The 16,591-nt window shown below is 49.5% G+C and overlaps 1 protein-coding gene across 1 annotated transcript in view; it reads left to right on the forward strand.

The window, feature by feature from the left end:
- RAB6B (RAB6B, member RAS oncogene family) overlaps positions 1 to 16,591 on the forward strand; it is a 62,507-nt gene that overhangs the window by 38,871 nt on the left and 7,045 nt on the right. The window contains exons 3-6 of the mRNA XM_082392798.1: positions 11,790 to 11,843; positions 12,029 to 12,134; positions 13,386 to 13,497; positions 14,543 to 14,636. Coding sequence (XP_082248924.1) covers positions 11,790 to 11,843; positions 12,029 to 12,134; positions 13,386 to 13,497; positions 14,543 to 14,636 — 366 coding nt within the window. The remainder of the gene's footprint in view (positions 1 to 11,789; positions 11,844 to 12,028; positions 12,135 to 13,385; positions 13,498 to 14,542; positions 14,637 to 16,591) is intronic.

The raw sequence follows: 16,591 nt of genomic DNA on the forward strand, positions 1-16,591 counted from the left end.
CTCCAGGATTTTCCACATTTTCCGGCTGCTGTGATAGTTTTATGATCTGCCCTCTCATTTTTAACCAGTAAGACTATGGGTTTCTTGCCAAGTTGTAGCGACCCCTCAGCTCCAGCCGGGGCTGTCTTTAGGTGAATAAACAGTCATAAAAACAGGAGCCTTGCCCAGGGCCATTCTCTTCTTTTAAGTGTTGACTCCCCTCTAGATTCTACCTGCTTTTGTCACTTTCTAGTGCCTTCAGATCGTTGTTTTTTACATTCTGCTCAGAATTTATAATTGTAATCTGTAAGAAGGTTGGTTCTGATTACCAAAATCAGAACACCCCCATTCCCTCCATCTGGGAGTTACTCCCCGTACTTCCCATCCTCTACTATTTCCCCATCTTCACCTGCTGGAAAGTTAGTATTCACTCAAGGACTGGCATAGTTGCCCTGCCTTTCCTCAAGAAATCAATCAGAAGCAAGGTCGCCCTCCTCTTAGAGACCCTCTAACTACAATAGTCCTACGTATCTGTCAGGGACCATAGTTCTGTGTGCTAACCTTAGCTCCTCCACAAGTTTGGAAGTTCAAGACTGAATCGTGAACTGTGAATAGGTGTTAGCCATATGGAGGAGCATTCCACGGGAGGGAACAACTCCTTATAGGCTGGGACCAGGGCATATTTTGGTCTAACACATAGTAAACACTCAAGAGTGAATAAGTGAATGAGTACTACTTATTTACACCATATGCCAGAAAGGTGCTGCCCAGGAAAGACGGTGACCACCTTCTCCCTGCAGATCTGGCCTGTCTGGGAGCAATGGGCTCCAGCTGGCAGTAGCGTAGGGCCAACTGCTTATGCCTTGTGTCTGGAAAAATAAATGACGCCAAGGAGCTAGAAAATTTCTGGTAACCAAGGCCATCTTAAAAGTTCTTGTTTCTGCTCTGCCCTTAGAGAGCTGACTTTTGTTGTTGTTGTTAAAATGCAAATGAACTTCCTCTTACATGGACTCTGCCGAGCTGTTATGGCTCATGACCATAGACTCTGACAGGAGGGAGCCAGGCAGGATGTGACCCCCCCGCCCCCACACACACACACTCAGTGACAGCTTCAGAAATGAAGGGACTTCAGGAAGCAGAGGGAATACAGCTCAACAGTCAGGAGCAGGGGCTTTGCAGTCAGGGAGACCTGGGTTCTAACCCTGCCTCTGCCACCCCCACCTGTATGACCTCAGTTCTGAGTGAGCCTTGGTTTTTTCATCCGTGATTAGCCCCTTCTGCAGGCATGGGCATCTCCCTGTCTCTCACCCCAGGCAAGGAATCTGCCCCCTCCTCCTGGATACCACAGCTTCCTCAGACCAATTACGGCAGGAGCTCAGAATCTACGCAGCTGTTTGCAAACTTTACTGCACAAATGAGTTATCTGAGGGCTTGTCTGGAATTCTGATTCCCAGACTGACACCCCAGAGATTGTGATTCTGTCTGTCTGGGCTGGGCTCAGCAATCTGCATATTTAACAAGCTTCTGATGTGATTCTGAAGCAAGTGGTCCATGCACTATGTGTTGAGAATTACCAAATCACTGGCCAGTGGGAGAGACTGACTAGTATGAGATCTTTCCAGTTTAGAAGAGAAACTGTTAAATGAGGGGCCCTGAGGCCAAGCTGAGGGCTCAGAAGATGACTGGATTCAGCAGAGGAGCTGAATCTTGATCTCTGATTAGGTTTTAACCATGTGGAAGAGCATTAGAAAAGGCACAGAAACACAAAGTGACTTGTGTGTGTAGAGTCCTGACCACAGTATTATTACTAAAGTATAAAGTGCAAGCTGGGAAAGAGGGGAATGAGGTCAAAGGAAGCAAGGGGCGGGCCCTTTGCAGACCAAGCTGAAGTGTTTGGATTGTTTCCTGGGGGCAGTAGGGAGTGATATGATCAGATTTATGTTTTAGAAAGATAACACTGGTGCTGGTGAGAGATTATTTATCCAGGGAGAACCTCAGGGCAGAGAGACCAGTCAGGAAGCTGTTGAGGCTATTCAGGTAAAAGAAGTTGGAGGACTGAACTGGGGCAGTGCTGGTGGGGATGGAGAGAAGCAGACAGGTGAAAACACTCAGGAGGCAAAGTATCAGCTCAGTGATTCCTCTGCTGTGAGGGCGTGGACGAGAGAGTAAGGGAAGAGGAGGAACTCAGGAGGGCTTCTGGAGGCTTGGGCACCTATGGAGGTGGAGGTGCCATTCATCGAGATGGGGAAAGTAGAAGAAGTAAGTCTGGAGGGGGATGATGGGCTCCGGGTGGGACACATATGTTTAGTGAGAGGTCTAGAGGACACGTGGATGGACATGTCCAGTAAGCGGTCAGATACCTGGATCTGGGGCTCAGGACAGAGGTGAGGCCTGGAATGTAGGTTGGGAAGCCAGCAGCACATCCTTTTTGAAGCTGTGACATGAAATCAGGTCCCCTGACACAAAACAGTAGGGAACACCAACATTTTAGGGACAGAGAAAGGAAGAGGATCCTGTAAGAGGCCAATAAGGAACAGCAGTTAGAGAGGCAGGGAGAGCCAGAGACAAGTCATGTCATGAAAGCAAAGGAAGGAAGAGTGTCAAGGAAGAGATTGGTCCACGGGGTCAAGTACATCTAGTAGAGTCTGGCCTATAGAGTGTCCTTACAACTTGGAGATGAATGGCCATGGCGACCACAGCCAGAGCAGCCTCAGTGGGCAGAGGGGCAAGAGTCAGACCACTGAGCAGTGGGTGAGAAGAGAGGAAGTGGGGACAGCTGGTTTGGGCCCTTTTCCAAGAAGCATACCAAGGGAATGGAGGTGAGAGATTGGCAGAGAGCTGGAGAGCCACTTAGTGACAGGGAAGGGTTTTTTTTTAAGGATGCAAGAATTTTAAGAATTGGATGAAAGGAAAGAGTGAGTAGAGAATGAGGGGTTGAGAAAAGAGAAAAGAACCTTGATGGCTGAGAGGCTCAGGGCCAAGAGAACCCCAAGGAGAGGCTTGCTTTGACAGAAGGAGCAAATGCTCAGAGACTGGAGGGATGGGGATACGGCTGGACACACGTAGACAACTTTGCAAATATCTTTGTATCCTGGCTCTGCCATTTCCAGCTGTTGACGCTGAGCAAGTAATTTAGCATCTCTTATACAGTTGACCCTTGAACAACGTGGGTCTAAACTGGGCTGGTCCACTTATATGCAATTGTTTTCAGTAGTAAATACTACAGTACTACACCATCTGCCGTTGGTTGAACAGAGGAACCGAAGTGCGCATACAGAGGACCGACTATAAGTTATACACAGGTTTTCCACTGTGTGGACGGTCGGCACCCCTAACCCCCATGTTGCTCAGGGATCAACTTTATTCAGTCTTCTTAGCAGAAACGTATAAATACTAAAGAGCATAACTCATGGCACAGGTTATCAGGATTAAGTTAAGTTATGCATATAAAGTACTTACCTGGCACATGATAAGCACTCAGATGTTTAGTCATTGTTACTGTAGTTATTGTTGTTATATTAGAGGGTAAAAGCAAGGAATTGAAGTGGTTTGTACTTAATGTTGTAAAGTAGATTTGAGGCCATCTTCTGAGAGTGAGTCTCGCTGAGGATGAAGCAGGGACAAAACAGGAGGATGTTATGAATTGTTACTGATGTGGATGGAAACAGGAGGTGGTCAAAGACAAGTCACATGTTTTTATATATCACAGACTTACCATTTCTGGTGCTCCTATATTCCTTCTTTAAAGATCCAAACTTCCATCTGTAAAATTTCCCTTCAGCCTAAAGCATTTCCTATAATGAGGGCTCACTGGTGACAAATGATCACAGTTTTCCCTTATCTGAAAATGTTTTTGTTTTGCCCTCAGTGTTGAAGGAAATTTTCACTGGCTTTAAAATTCTGAGCTGACATGATGGGGATGATGGTGGTTTGTTTCTTTTAGAATTTTAAAGATGTTGCTCCATTGTCTTCTGTCCTCAATTGTTTCTGAAGGGAAATCAACCATCATTCCTGTCATTGTTTACTTGTATGTATTGTGTCTTTATGTTTCCTAGCTGCTGTTAAGGTTTTCTCTTTATCTTTAGTTTTCAGCAATTTGACTATGACTTGTGTGGGTGTGGTTTCCTTTGTATCCTGTTTTAGGTTCACTGAGCTTCTTGAAGCTGTGGGTTGATGTTTCTAATCAAATTGAGAAAATATCTGACCATTAGTTTTTGTTTGTTTGTTTGTTTTTACTCTTTCTGAAACCCCAACTACATGTATATCAGGTCTTTATATTGCCCTAGAAGTTCTTGAAGTTCTGTTCATTTTTATTCTATCTTTTTAAAATCTGTGCTTCAGTTTGAACAATTTCTTTTGGATTGTCTTCAAGTTTACTGCCCTTTCCTCGGCATTTTTATTTCAGGGACTGTGTTTTTTTGTGTTAAGATTTCTGGGTTTTGTTTTAGTCTCCATATATCTCTTGAAATTCACCCATCATATTCATCTTTTTCCTTTATATTTTTAACACAGTTATAATAATTATTTTAAAGTTCTTATCTGCTAATCCAACATCTGAGTCATCTGGGTATCTGTTTCTATTGAGTTTTTTTCCATTAATTATAGCTTAAATTTCCTGCCTCTTCATGTCTAATCCTTTTTTATTGTGTAGTGGACATTGTGAATAATAATTCGTAGAGATTCATAGATTCTGTTACCTTCCTCTGAAGAGTGTTGAGTTTTATTTCAATGGGGAATTAAATTATGGGCAACTAATCCTTTTTTTTTTTTGGAAGGGTTTACTTACCATGGTTTTTTTTTGTTTTTTGTTTTTTTGTTTTAATAGATCTTTATTGGAGTATAATTGCTTCACGATACTGTGTTAGTTTCTGTTGTACACCAAAGGGAATCAGCCATATGCATACATATGTCCCCATATCCCCTCCCTCTTGAGCCTCCCTCCCATCCTCCCTATCCCACCCCTCTAGGTCATCACAAAGCACCGAGCTGATCTCTCTGTGCTATGCTGCTACTTCCCACTAGCTATCTATTTTACATTTGGTAGTGTATATATGTCGATGCTACTCTCACTTCGCCCCAGCTTCCCCCTCCCACCCCGTGTCCTCAAGTCCATTCTCTATGTCTACATCTTTATTCCTGCCCTGCAACTAGGTTCATCAGTACCATTTGTTTTTTTTTTTTTTTTTTTAGATTCCATATATATGCGTTAGAATACGGTATTTGTTTTTCTCTTTCTGACTTACCTCACTCTGTATGACAGACTCTAGGTCCATCCACCTCACTACAGATAACTCAATTTCGTTTCTTTTTATGGCTGAGTAATATTCCATTGTATATATGTGCCACATCTTCTGGGCAGAAGACCTAAATAGACATTTCACCAAGGAAGACATACAGATGACCAAGGGGCACATGAAAAGATGCTCAACATCACTAATTATATATCACATATCTGATTTGCACAAATGCAAATATATCTGATTTGCACAAATGCACATCAGAACTACAGTGAGATATCACCTCACACTGGTCAGAATGGCTGTTATCAAAAAATCTAGAAACAATAAATGCTGGAGAGGGTGTGGTGAAAAAGGAGCCCTCCTGCACTGTTGGTGGGAATGTAAATTGATACAGCCACTGTGGAAAACAGTATGGAGGTTCCTTAAAAACCTAAAAATAGAACTACCATACGACCCAGCAATCCCACTACTGGGCATATACCCTGAGAAAACCATAATTCAAAAAGAGACATGTACCACAGTGTTCATTGCAGCACTATTTACAATAGCCAGGACATGGAACCTACTTACCATGTTTAAAGTTTGTTAAGATAGGTCTCTTTTGGTTTTTTCCTTAGTCCTCTGATATAACCCTTAGTCCTGAGATGATGCCCTTTTTCCCAAAGCTGACCCTTCTGGGGTTCTCACTAAATGCCTGAGGTGTTTACCAAGTCCTTCTAACTTGGTGGGACTAGGAAGCTACCTCAGGGGAATAACTGGTTAAGCATAGGATCTCACTTCGTTTTCTTCCCTTCCTTTAGAGGTTATAACCCCTCCATTTTCTGCCTGCTTTTGGTCACTTTTCAGTGATTGCAAATTGTTATTTGTTTTATTTGTGCAGAGTTTATAATAGTTATCTGTGGGTGGGTTAGTTTGATGCAAACTACTTAGCCATCACTGGAAGCGAAACGTAGGGAGATGTTTTTGAGCAGAGCTGATGGCTCAGCCACATCCAAGGACAGTGCCTGTGCTTTGGCACCAGTGTGTGCAGCTGTGGGAAGGTCTTCAGTGGCTCAACGGCCTGGCTGGGTGGGAAGTGTGGCCAGAACAGGTCTGAGAGACTGGGCACTTAAGGAACCAGGTGTTTCTCTCATGTAGAAGAAGCGTGAAAGTGGGAATAGAGGTGGGAGAGAGCTGGAGAGATAGGAAGTTGGTCCTTTCAGCCTTACTTTCATCATTACCATTGATCTGCTATTGGGAGGGGTAATAAAGTATGTGAGTGCTCAGTAAATGGTGTTTATGATTATGGAGGCCACTGGGTTGAGCTTTACCAGAGCTTGATCCACAAGGCACAATCCTTGTCATGTCATCTGGTGACTTCTCTGTCCTCCATGGAAGCACACGTGAGGCGAGATGGGGTTGTTGTTGTTACATTATCATCAGGAACATCACTGTCACCACCCATGCTGCCTACCCTTGAGGGGTATGTTTCTCCGTGGTTCTTTGCTCTATTAGTTAGGATAGAGCTAGGCTGTATTAAAAGAAACTGCAAATAACAGTGGCTTAAGCGAAATAGAAGTCCAGTTCTCTGTCACACAACAGTCTGGGTGTAAGGGGTTGCTGCTGAGGGGGCTCTACAGGCAGGAACTCAGGCTTCCTCTGTCTGGTTCATCTGTCGCCACTACTCTGTCACCTTCATCTGGATGGTCCAATATGACTTATTACCACCTGTCTTTATTCCAAACAGTGGGAAAGGGAAAGGGGCAGCTGTGGGTACATCGCCCCTCCCCATGAAGGACCCATCCCAGAAGATGCAGATGTCACCTTCACATCCCACTGACCAGAGAACTTAGCCACCCAGATACAAAGGAAGCTGGGAAATACAGTCTTTATTTGGGGCAGGCATGAGTTCATCTATACGTTTGGAGTCCTAATACTATAGAAAGGGAGACTCCATGTTGGGGGACAGCTAGCAGTCCCTGCTACCAATCCTGAGGTCATACACCGGGTTTTTTAGCTCAAGGGTCACTTTATGGAAGGAGCTTGGCAGTCCCTGGGGTGGCCACTGAGCACTGGAGTTGAGAGATGTCCGCCTGTACATTTCTCCGAGACAGCAGACAAGGATCATTGCTCTAACAGATACCAATAAATGGAGGTAGTGTGACTGTTAAGGAACAAGGCTCAGTCCACAAGCCGCTCGTCAATTCCCCAGTGGCTACACCATGCAGGAAAGGTGTGCAAAGCTGGGGTTGAAAGAGCCCAAGTGATGCCAAGATTTTACGCTGATCCTCCCAGCTCTGCCTCTGATTGGCAAAGTCACGCTAGGTGTGTGCTTTAACTTTCCAGGTCTCCAGAGTAGGGGATTGAGTTGTATCTAAGGTGTTTGCTTAGCACGCGTGTTGTAGAATTGTATGATTCCTTGACACTCCCTATCTTTGCACTAAAGCAAGCTTCCAGGAGGACGCAGCCACCTTAACTCCTTTGTGGAATGGGTGAGGATGGGAGTGTACATGCACCTGCTTGAAGTCAGCCGGGGGGCCTGCAGACATGGGTTTTTCTATTTCCTTGGGCTTCCTTGGTTGTGTAGTCAGAAGTCACCACACAATTTTCCTTTCAATTAAGCTTATTTTTCAACCCTATTTTTCTTTCAAAATGCTTTATTTATGCTTCTAGAACTATTATATGTTCATTGTAGAAAATAGAGAAAAGTATAATGAAAGAAGCAAAAAAAAAAAAAAAGCATCAAATCTTTAACCGTGGTCATTTTTAAGTCTTTTGTCATTTACAGACAGTTCTGGGTGTACTCTGATGATTTTGCAAATATGTTCCTATAAAAGGGTTTCATCTTCAAGAAATTCATGGAAAAGACTCTGACAAGTACAGGTTTCTGGTAACTGACTGTACCGCTGAACTGAATGAATAAGCATTTTCAGAACTCTAATGAAAAACTGATGAACTCATAAAAGTGCTAACAAAAGATCAAGATGAAAAAAAAAATGAATTACATGGGACTGAGTGAACTGATGAGGATGAGTATAATTTTTGTGACTTTCTGTCTGAATTTAAAAAAAAAAAAATCCCACAAGGACTCAGAGGCAAAGAATATACAAATCAATTTTCACTGCAAAGTAAAGGAGCTGTTACAGTGGAGGATTACTGGACTGAATGTCAATATTATGACATAGTATGTGTGTGTTTCATGTTTGGTAATTGCAATCATTGTTGCTTTTGTTGTGGTCATCCATGTACAATGTTTGGTGTCAGTCTATTTATCTCTTGTAAAAATAAAATACAGTGTGTGTGTGTGAAAAAAAAAAAAAAAAAAAAAAAAGGTTAACTCTTAGCCAGTCCTCAATGGAGAGTTAACTGGGAAAAATCAAAAAAGAACCAAACTCATACAATAGAGGAAAATTTTTTAAATCAAAGTAAAATTTCCCCAAAGAGCTTATCATTAGCAATAGGCTTTCATCTGTGAACTGATAAACAACCAAAAACCAATTAGTTATAATTGGTTTTTATAGTTTCCCTTTAAGTTGCCTGTATATATACATTTATGTATATATTTAAGTTGTACCAAAAACTGCTTACAAATGGCAATTCCTGTGAAGTAGATGATGATGAAGTTCCAGGTAATTCTAGCATGTTTCCTAATGTACTGGTACTGGAGTCTGGATCATCCTGAAAAGATAAATTTATTGAGTTTAATTGCTCTTCTATGGTAATGGTTGTATCTCCTAGTGAAAGGGGGGCTGGGAGAAGGGCTGCTTTTTCATTGCTGCCATCCACTTCATTTCTTTGCTTACTTTTCCGTGTTTCAGTTTGAGGGGCTAATGGCAAGAATGGCGATTTGACTGCTCCATGTCTACTGTCTGGTGTGCTGTCTTGTTCATTTCCCCTGGCCACGTCTACACCATTCTCTGATTTAGGCTCATAATTGCAGGTGGCATTGGTCTGAGTTTCCCCAAAGATCTCCTCTATACTCTCATCCTCTGTGCCTGGCTCTTCTGGGTCCATTTCAGAACCTACATCTGCACCATCCAGACAAGTAAAATTCTCCAAGTGCAGAAAGCCATTCTTGGTAGTCTTTGTTACTTTTACCTGGAGTTCAGGGGATTTATTACAAGAGGGTTCCTGTTTCATAGCAAGTGCTGTTGGACCACCAGGACTCAGGGAAGTGCAAACAATTGGCAACTGAGCTCTTGAATCACTTTTTTCAGGGTCTGAAAGGATTCTGATCCATCAGCAGAACCATTTAAATACTCTGCATTGATCATGGAGGCCAAATCCTGTAGTCTCCGCAGTGGAATGTAACAAGATGGAGAATCCTGTCCATAAGCATTTTGAGATTTTTTCACTGGCAGTCCGTAACTGCATAGTACACCCATTAAGTGGCTCAGAAAAATTGGATTCACCATTACTGAAGGGGCTGTCCTTGTCTTCAGGGGCATCTAAATTCACTGGATTGGAAAAGGGCAGCAGACAATTTCTCCTAGGTAATTCACAGGTCTGATCCATCCTGAGCCAGCATCAACCGTGCCCCGCGCCCCATCCCGGGCCGGCTGGGGGGAGGGTGTGGCCCCCATTACGCTGGGGCGCGAGCGGAGCAATGGGGAGAGCGCAGAGCCACTTTCCACACCCGCCTCCCCCCGCGCCTCTCTTCAGGGGAGAAGGCAGCGAGTGCGACCTGCCCCGGCCTATTCCGCTGCTGCCCCCAATTTTCTATTTCTTCTTGCCTCAATAATTTTGCCTGAGGGGTCCCCCAACTGCCATTTCATCTATGTTGTCAAATTTATTAGCATATAGATCTTCATGACACTCTGATTATGTTTAAGATCCTTGATGTGTCTTTAGGTATTTTTTCCTCATTATTCTGTTTTATTTATTTTATCATCTCACTTTTTTTTCTCGTCACTCTTGCCAGAAGTTTGTCTACCTTATAAATCTTTTCAAATAAAAGATTTTTTTCTTCATTAAAAAAAAAAAAAAAAAAGGGGACTTATTAAAAGGGGACTTCCCTGGTGATGCAGTGATTAAGAGTTCGCCTGCCAATGCAGGGGACCCGGTTCGATCCCCGGCCCGGGAAGATCTCACGTGCCACGGAACAACTAAGCCAGTGGGCCACAACTACTGAGTCTGCACGCCACAACTACTGAAGCCGGTGTGTCTTGAGCCCGTGCGCCATTTATTTTTTGGAGAATAAACCACTTCTGAGTGATTAAAATTTAGGCCAGCTAGTCAAAATGCTTTATCACCTGTTCTTCTAAAACACTGATCAATGGAACAAGTTTTACTAGGGATAACAGTGTAATTGTATTCTGGAGTTCATATGGGCAATATGGTTTATGACCTTGATGCTGGATCACGACATTTCAATGGTATAACTGCTATTAATTGTCTGTTTGTTCAACGATTAAAGTCTCACGTGATCTAAAAAAAAAAAAAAAAAAAAAAGCACCCACAGTGTCAGTACTCTCAGACACCAGCACTATTAAGGCCTTAGTGTAGTCCCTTCACGTCAACGTCTAAGAAAATATGAAAAATACTTGTATCTCTACTTCAGTTAATCAAGTTGGGATCACACTATACATGATGTTTTGTAACCTGTTTTCTTTCACCTGATGACCATTTCCCGAAATCCTTAAATATTTTTCAAGCACGTGATTTTTAATGGCTGCCAAGGTTTCTAATCATTTGGATGAACCACAGTGTCCTTAACCAGTGCCCTGACATTCAGGCTGTGTCGGAGTCTCCATTATTATTAATTACATAGCAGTGACTGTTTCACACTGACAGCATCTTGCTCCCGTCACAAACACTGGGTGCGGGTTCGGCCCAGAGAGGTTGGAGGCCTGCCCCAAGCCACACAGCAAGTGAGTGGTGGGTCCCAGCCATCTGGCCCAACTGCGCCTCCTAGTGCCAGGACAGAGGAGGCACGGGTGTGACCTAGACAGTTGGCTTCCAGTGTGTCGGTCTGGGTAGAAAAGAGCCGGTGGGTTTCACAACGAGATGCTGCTGTGGGTGGCTGTGATGTCCCTGGGGAAAGCCGGCTGCTCTCTGCCCTCCCCCTGGCAAGCCGCCCTGCCCCCGCTCCACCTCCTGGGCAGTGGTGATCCCCCGCCAGGCGCTTGAGTTCCAGGGCTGAGGAGAAAAGCTTTGGGAGCCTCGAGTGGAGGCAGGGAGGGAAGGAGGCAGGCGGGGCCCGGCAGGCTGGGGCAGGGAGACCACCTCGCTCCTGCTCCTCCAGGCCCCCACCTGAGCGGGGCAGGAGATACACGTTCCAGTGGCCCTGCCACTGGGGAAGCCTCCTCACCCGCTCTCTCCTCTCCTTTCCAAAGCACTTTTCTCTTCCTCTCCAAAAAGTATCACTCCCTAAAAAACCTATCCTCATCCTTATTTAGCTCAAACTCAGTCCCTCTGAGAGGGGCAAGAGGGTTCACTGTTGAGCTGGGGGTGGGGCAGCAGAACAGAACCCACCTAAGGCTCGGCGTGGGTGACCCCTTTTGCTGGCTGTGTCCCCACCTGGGTGACTCAGCTTTTGCCCCTTGGCCTGAGACCTTTTGGGTTTGACCGTTCTGTGCTTTTCTCTAACAGGCAACCATTGGGATTGACTTCTTGTCAAAAACCATGTACTTGGAGGACCGTACGGTGAGTGCCTGACTTGAGACCTGGGAGGACGGGGAGGGCTCCTTGGGACCTATCACCTGGGGCCCGTGCTGGGCACCGCTGAGAGCCTGTGCGTGGCCAGCGTCCCAGAGCCGGGCCCTCCCTCAGCCCCCACTCCCATCACGAGGACCTCACTGCCCCCTGAGCCTCCTCCCTCCCTGTGACAGGTGCGACTGCAGCTCTGGGACACAGCCGGCCAGGAGAGGTTCCGCAGTCTGATCCCCAGCTACATCCGGGACTCCACGGTGGCCGTGGTGGTGTACGACATCACAAGTGAGTGTGGGGCCTGGGTGCTGGGCGGGGGGCAGCTCGCAGGGGCTCCGGGGCCCAGGTGCGGCCCCAGCCAGGCTGCAGAGTGTGTGTGTGTGTGTGTGTGTGTGTGAAGATGGGAGAAGACGCTGGTCCCCAGGCCAACCTTGACCTGGCAGCCGTGGTTTTGTCAGCAGCATCCCAGTTCCTTACCGGGTTCCCTGGGAGGGGAGGCCCAGCGGGTCCAGGAGGGCCTTGGGTGGCCTGCACTTCTCACACACTGTGGCTCTTCTGGCCAAATCGGCTGTTCTCAAGAGCGACGCACAGCCCTGAGGGAGGCTCGTGGGGCTGGGGTGAGGGGTAGGGCCTGGTGCAGAGCCCCACTGCCCAGGCAGGTGTCAGGGCACACACTTGGCAAGCCCTTGGGCTGCAGTCATGGGCGTGGTGGGAGGCTGCCCCAGCCGGCTGCCTCTGGCTCTGACCGCAGGCTCCCTGCGCACCTGAGAGCAGGTGGGAGCTGGGCCCCGAGGAGGCCTGGGCTCCTGCAGCCTGACGCTGTGCAGAAGGGAGACCAGGCTGCGAGAAGCCCAGGTTTCCAGGAAAGGGCGCCTCCGCTCCCCTTGGGCCTGTGGGCCGCTCAGTGGTGGGCGTCGCCCTGTGACTGCTCTTCTGTGAGGCCTGCCACAGCTTCTGACAGAGGCGAGAGCTGCCCTGAAACGCCTGGCCTCTCCTGGCTTTTATCTGCTCCTGGGGCCGCCTTCCCCCTCCCCTGACTTTCAGGGCCTGAGGGTGCTCTTCAGAAACCCCTCTGAGCTCCTGTCAGTGGGGGGCTGCTCTGCAGGGCCCTCCTGCCCTGGGAGCTGCTGTGGTCCCCCCCACACACACTGTCACACTGTTTCCACGCTCAGCCAAGTCTACTGCACCCATTTCTCACTCTGCTGTGAGCCTCCAAAGTCAGGTCCGACTCTCAGGTGGGCCCTAGGACCACTAGTAGGAAGTCATGACCCAGCGGCCTTCCAGATGCTGTGACTTCTCTCCCCAGAGGGTGGCTCAGCACATGAGGGGCCTTCGGGGACCCCGGGCACAGCTCCACACACACGTGCGGGCGTCCTCGGGAGGACCCAGGCCCACTGGACCGTGCTCCCGCCCCGCCCAGGTGTCTGAGGGTGCACAGTCCCCTCCCTCCTGCTCCTGGTCTTACTCCCTTCCCACCCTCCCCCTCTCCTGCCAGGGCTGCCGCTCACGCCCTGTTTTATCTGCACTTTCCACCTCCAGATCTCAACTCCTTCCAACAGACCTCTAAGTGGATCGATGATGTCAGAACAGAGAGGGGCAGCGACGTCATCATCATGCTGGTGGGCAACAAGACGGACCTGGCCGACAAGAGGTAGGTGCAGGGGGCTGCAGGCCGGGCCCGCTCCATGCCTCTGCAGCTCCTCCTGTACAGGGAGTGCTGGGATTTGTGGGTGAGCAGCCCCTGTGAGCTACCCCCTGCTCAGCACCCTGTCTGACCTGTCCCCCTGCATCTGGGAAGGACCCCCTTGGGGCACCGGAGGCTTTGAAAGCACCTGGTAGACGCCTCTCCACAGCTGTGTCATGTCTGAAGCCCCAGCTTCCAGGCTGGCAGGGGCAGGGCAGGCCTCCACGCGTGGCCTGAGTGGAGCCGTATGCGCCCGGCTGGCCCAGCAGTGCGTGGTCTGGGCCCAGCCTCAGTGCAGACACAGACACAGCAGCCCTCGGGCTCCCACCGGCCCTGCCCCTGTGAAATGCCTGTGCTGACGTGGGTGTGGGTGTGAAGGGCCTGGTCCTTCGCTGTGTCTGGGTGTGACGCTCTCCCTGAAGAGGCTGCTCCACACCATCGTCCAGGCGCAGGGCTGACCCCAGCGCCCTTCCCTGCACTGGTCCTCTCATCTCATGGGGCAGATAGAGCAATGAGTCATGGACTGAGGGCTTCCTGAGATGTACTCTGACCGTTTAGGGAATAATCTGGATTAGAGGCTGCTTTATTTGAATCTTGTCCTTGAAGTGAAGAAACGGAGTTCAAAGCCCAGCTCCTTTGCAGTAGGTGACCTTGGGGCCATTACTTTTAACCTCAGTGTTCTCATTTGGAAAATGGGGCTGATGGTACCACCCAGAGAGACGGTCTGTGGCTGGCAGCGCTTTACGAATGTTGGCTCTGGCCGTGGTGACACTGGGAAAGGGACAGCGGCCACCTGCCTCAGGGCCTGCTCCCAACCTGGACGGAGCTGCCAAGGAGTAGGGAGGGGCTGGTGTCCCGCTGTGCCCTGTGCCCCCTGCGCCCTGAGGGAGCTCTGGGGTCCAGCCCTGACCTCAGGGCTGACTGAGGGGCCCCCATCATCTGAGGCTGCTCCCTCCGCCCCCACCAGGGGCTGCTTCCCTACTGAACTGGTCCCCTCTCGCCTCCCCTCCAGGCAGATAACCATCGAGGAAGGGGAGCAGCGCGCCAAAGAACTGAGCGTTATGTTCATCGAGACCAGCGCGAAGACCGGCTACAACGTGAAGCAGGTGGGGTCCGCCGCCTTTGGCCAAGGGGCTAGAGACTAGGTGGGGCCGTCGACCCACCAGATGGGGAGCGAGTAGCCTCCAGAGCTCTACTGGTGGCCCTCAGGGTATCGGGGCTATGGGATCAGCCACCAACATCCAGGAGGCCGAGAGGGGTAGCATTCCCCTGCTTCTTACCTCACGTGGGGTGGACGTGCAGGAGAGTCTCTCCAATCAGCATTTTGGGGCTCCTGCCTTGTGCTTGGCAAGTGCTCAGGGCTGTGGCGGTCCAGGCAGGCTTGGAGAAAAGAGTCCACCCACGGTGCGGTCCGAGCTCGCGGTAGGGGGAGGCCTGGGAGTCAGAGGCCTCAGAGGAGCCGTAGAGGGGGTGGGGTTAGGGCTGAGCCTGGGAGCAGGGGCTTCTCCTGGGTCCACAGACCCCCAAGGAGTCCACGGATGGAATTCAGCAGGCCAGTGGACTTAGGTGGGAAACAACTACAAGTGTCTCTGCACTGACCTCTGACAGGCCTCCAGTATTTCCTGCAGCTGTGAGCGTAGGCAACACGACTCCGTATATTAGTAGCACCTGTGGCTTTATCACGATAGAGGTCACAGCCGCTTTCTTATCCCCTTATGGCGGGGTCGCAGGTCTCTTGAACTTTTTCCCACCTCAGTGTCTCAGGGGCTGTCAGACCCCCTGCCGGCTTCTGCTCTTTAACAGGTTCCCGAGGAAGCACAGGTGCTGCTAGTCACAAGTCTGTATCTTTAAAGGTTTTAGAAGTTTGTTTCAATACTAAATGGTTTCCTTTACATAAAACTTATATGTAATTCATTTCACACACTTAAAAGGAGCCCATAGGCTTCGCCAGCCTGCCAAAGGAATCTTTGGTTCAAAAAAGGTGAGGAACCCCTGTCTGCAAGGAAAAGAGGACTCAGAGAGGTGATGAGGAGCTGGGGCGGCCTGGGCCAGGGGACCGGCATGGGCACAGGTGCCACTGGAGGGGTGTCGGCGCCTGGCTGGGGGTCACTTCTGCCCTGCCACCCCCAGCAGTGTCCAGGGGCACTAGACAAGCTGCCACTGCAGCAGCCGGCCTCACGCAGTGAGGATTTACCCCGCCTGGGCAGTGCCTTGCCAGTGGGAGGTGGCAGAGGAGCAGGAAGGGACGGAATGGGAGGCCCCGAGCTCCCAGGACTCAGTGCCCCCACCCCAGTTGGAGGCTCATCAGCATGGCTCTCTTCCCTCCCATCCCCTTCCCAGCCTCCTTCGGGGTAAGGCCAGGGTGGCCGTGGTGTCACCTGGAGGAGAGAGCTACCTGTCCCTGGAGGCCTGCAGGAGACACTGGCTGCTGCTCTGCGCGGCCCTGATGGAAAGGCTTGGGGGGCGGGGAAGCAGAGGGCAGCAGCCCCGAGGGCGGGTAGCCCCTGCCCCCGTGGTCAGGGAGATGCCGATGCCCCCCTTTCCAGATTGCTCTGGAAGCCAGGCGATGGTCTGAGCCGGAGTTACATATGGTCAGTTCTAACCCTGTGTGGTGGAGAGGCATCTCCACGCAATGCAGCCTCCTGGACTCTGAACGTGAGCGTACCTGCTCCCAGAAGCCCCCGTGTGACCCCGAGAGCTTCCATCTAACTGGCAGCTTGGCCACTGGCAGGGGCTGTGACCGTTTTGACAGCCAGCCAGGCAGAGCAGGGCTGCCCGGGGCAAGGCCTCGAGGGGAGGCTTGGGGAGTGACTGGGCCCTCTGCATGCTCTCCCACTTCTGCCAGCCACGCTCCGAGCCCCCTCTGCAGCCCGCCCACAGGGTCCATACCATGCAGAGCCCACCAGTGGCTTCCCCGCTCGGACCCCTACCGCCTTTGGTCCTGTCACCCAGCCTGGGTGTTCCCATGGGGCTGGGCTCTGGGGTGAGACCTTGAATAAGACTCACCCTGTCTTCAGAGAGCTCAGGCAGTGGAGAAGTTTTAAGCCCAGAGCTCACCTAG

Source organism: Balaenoptera borealis, assembly GCF_965194805.1.
Source record: "Balaenoptera borealis genome assembly, chromosome: 5".
NCBI classification, from domain to species: Eukaryota; Metazoa; Chordata; class Mammalia; order Artiodactyla; family Balaenopteridae; genus Balaenoptera; species Balaenoptera borealis.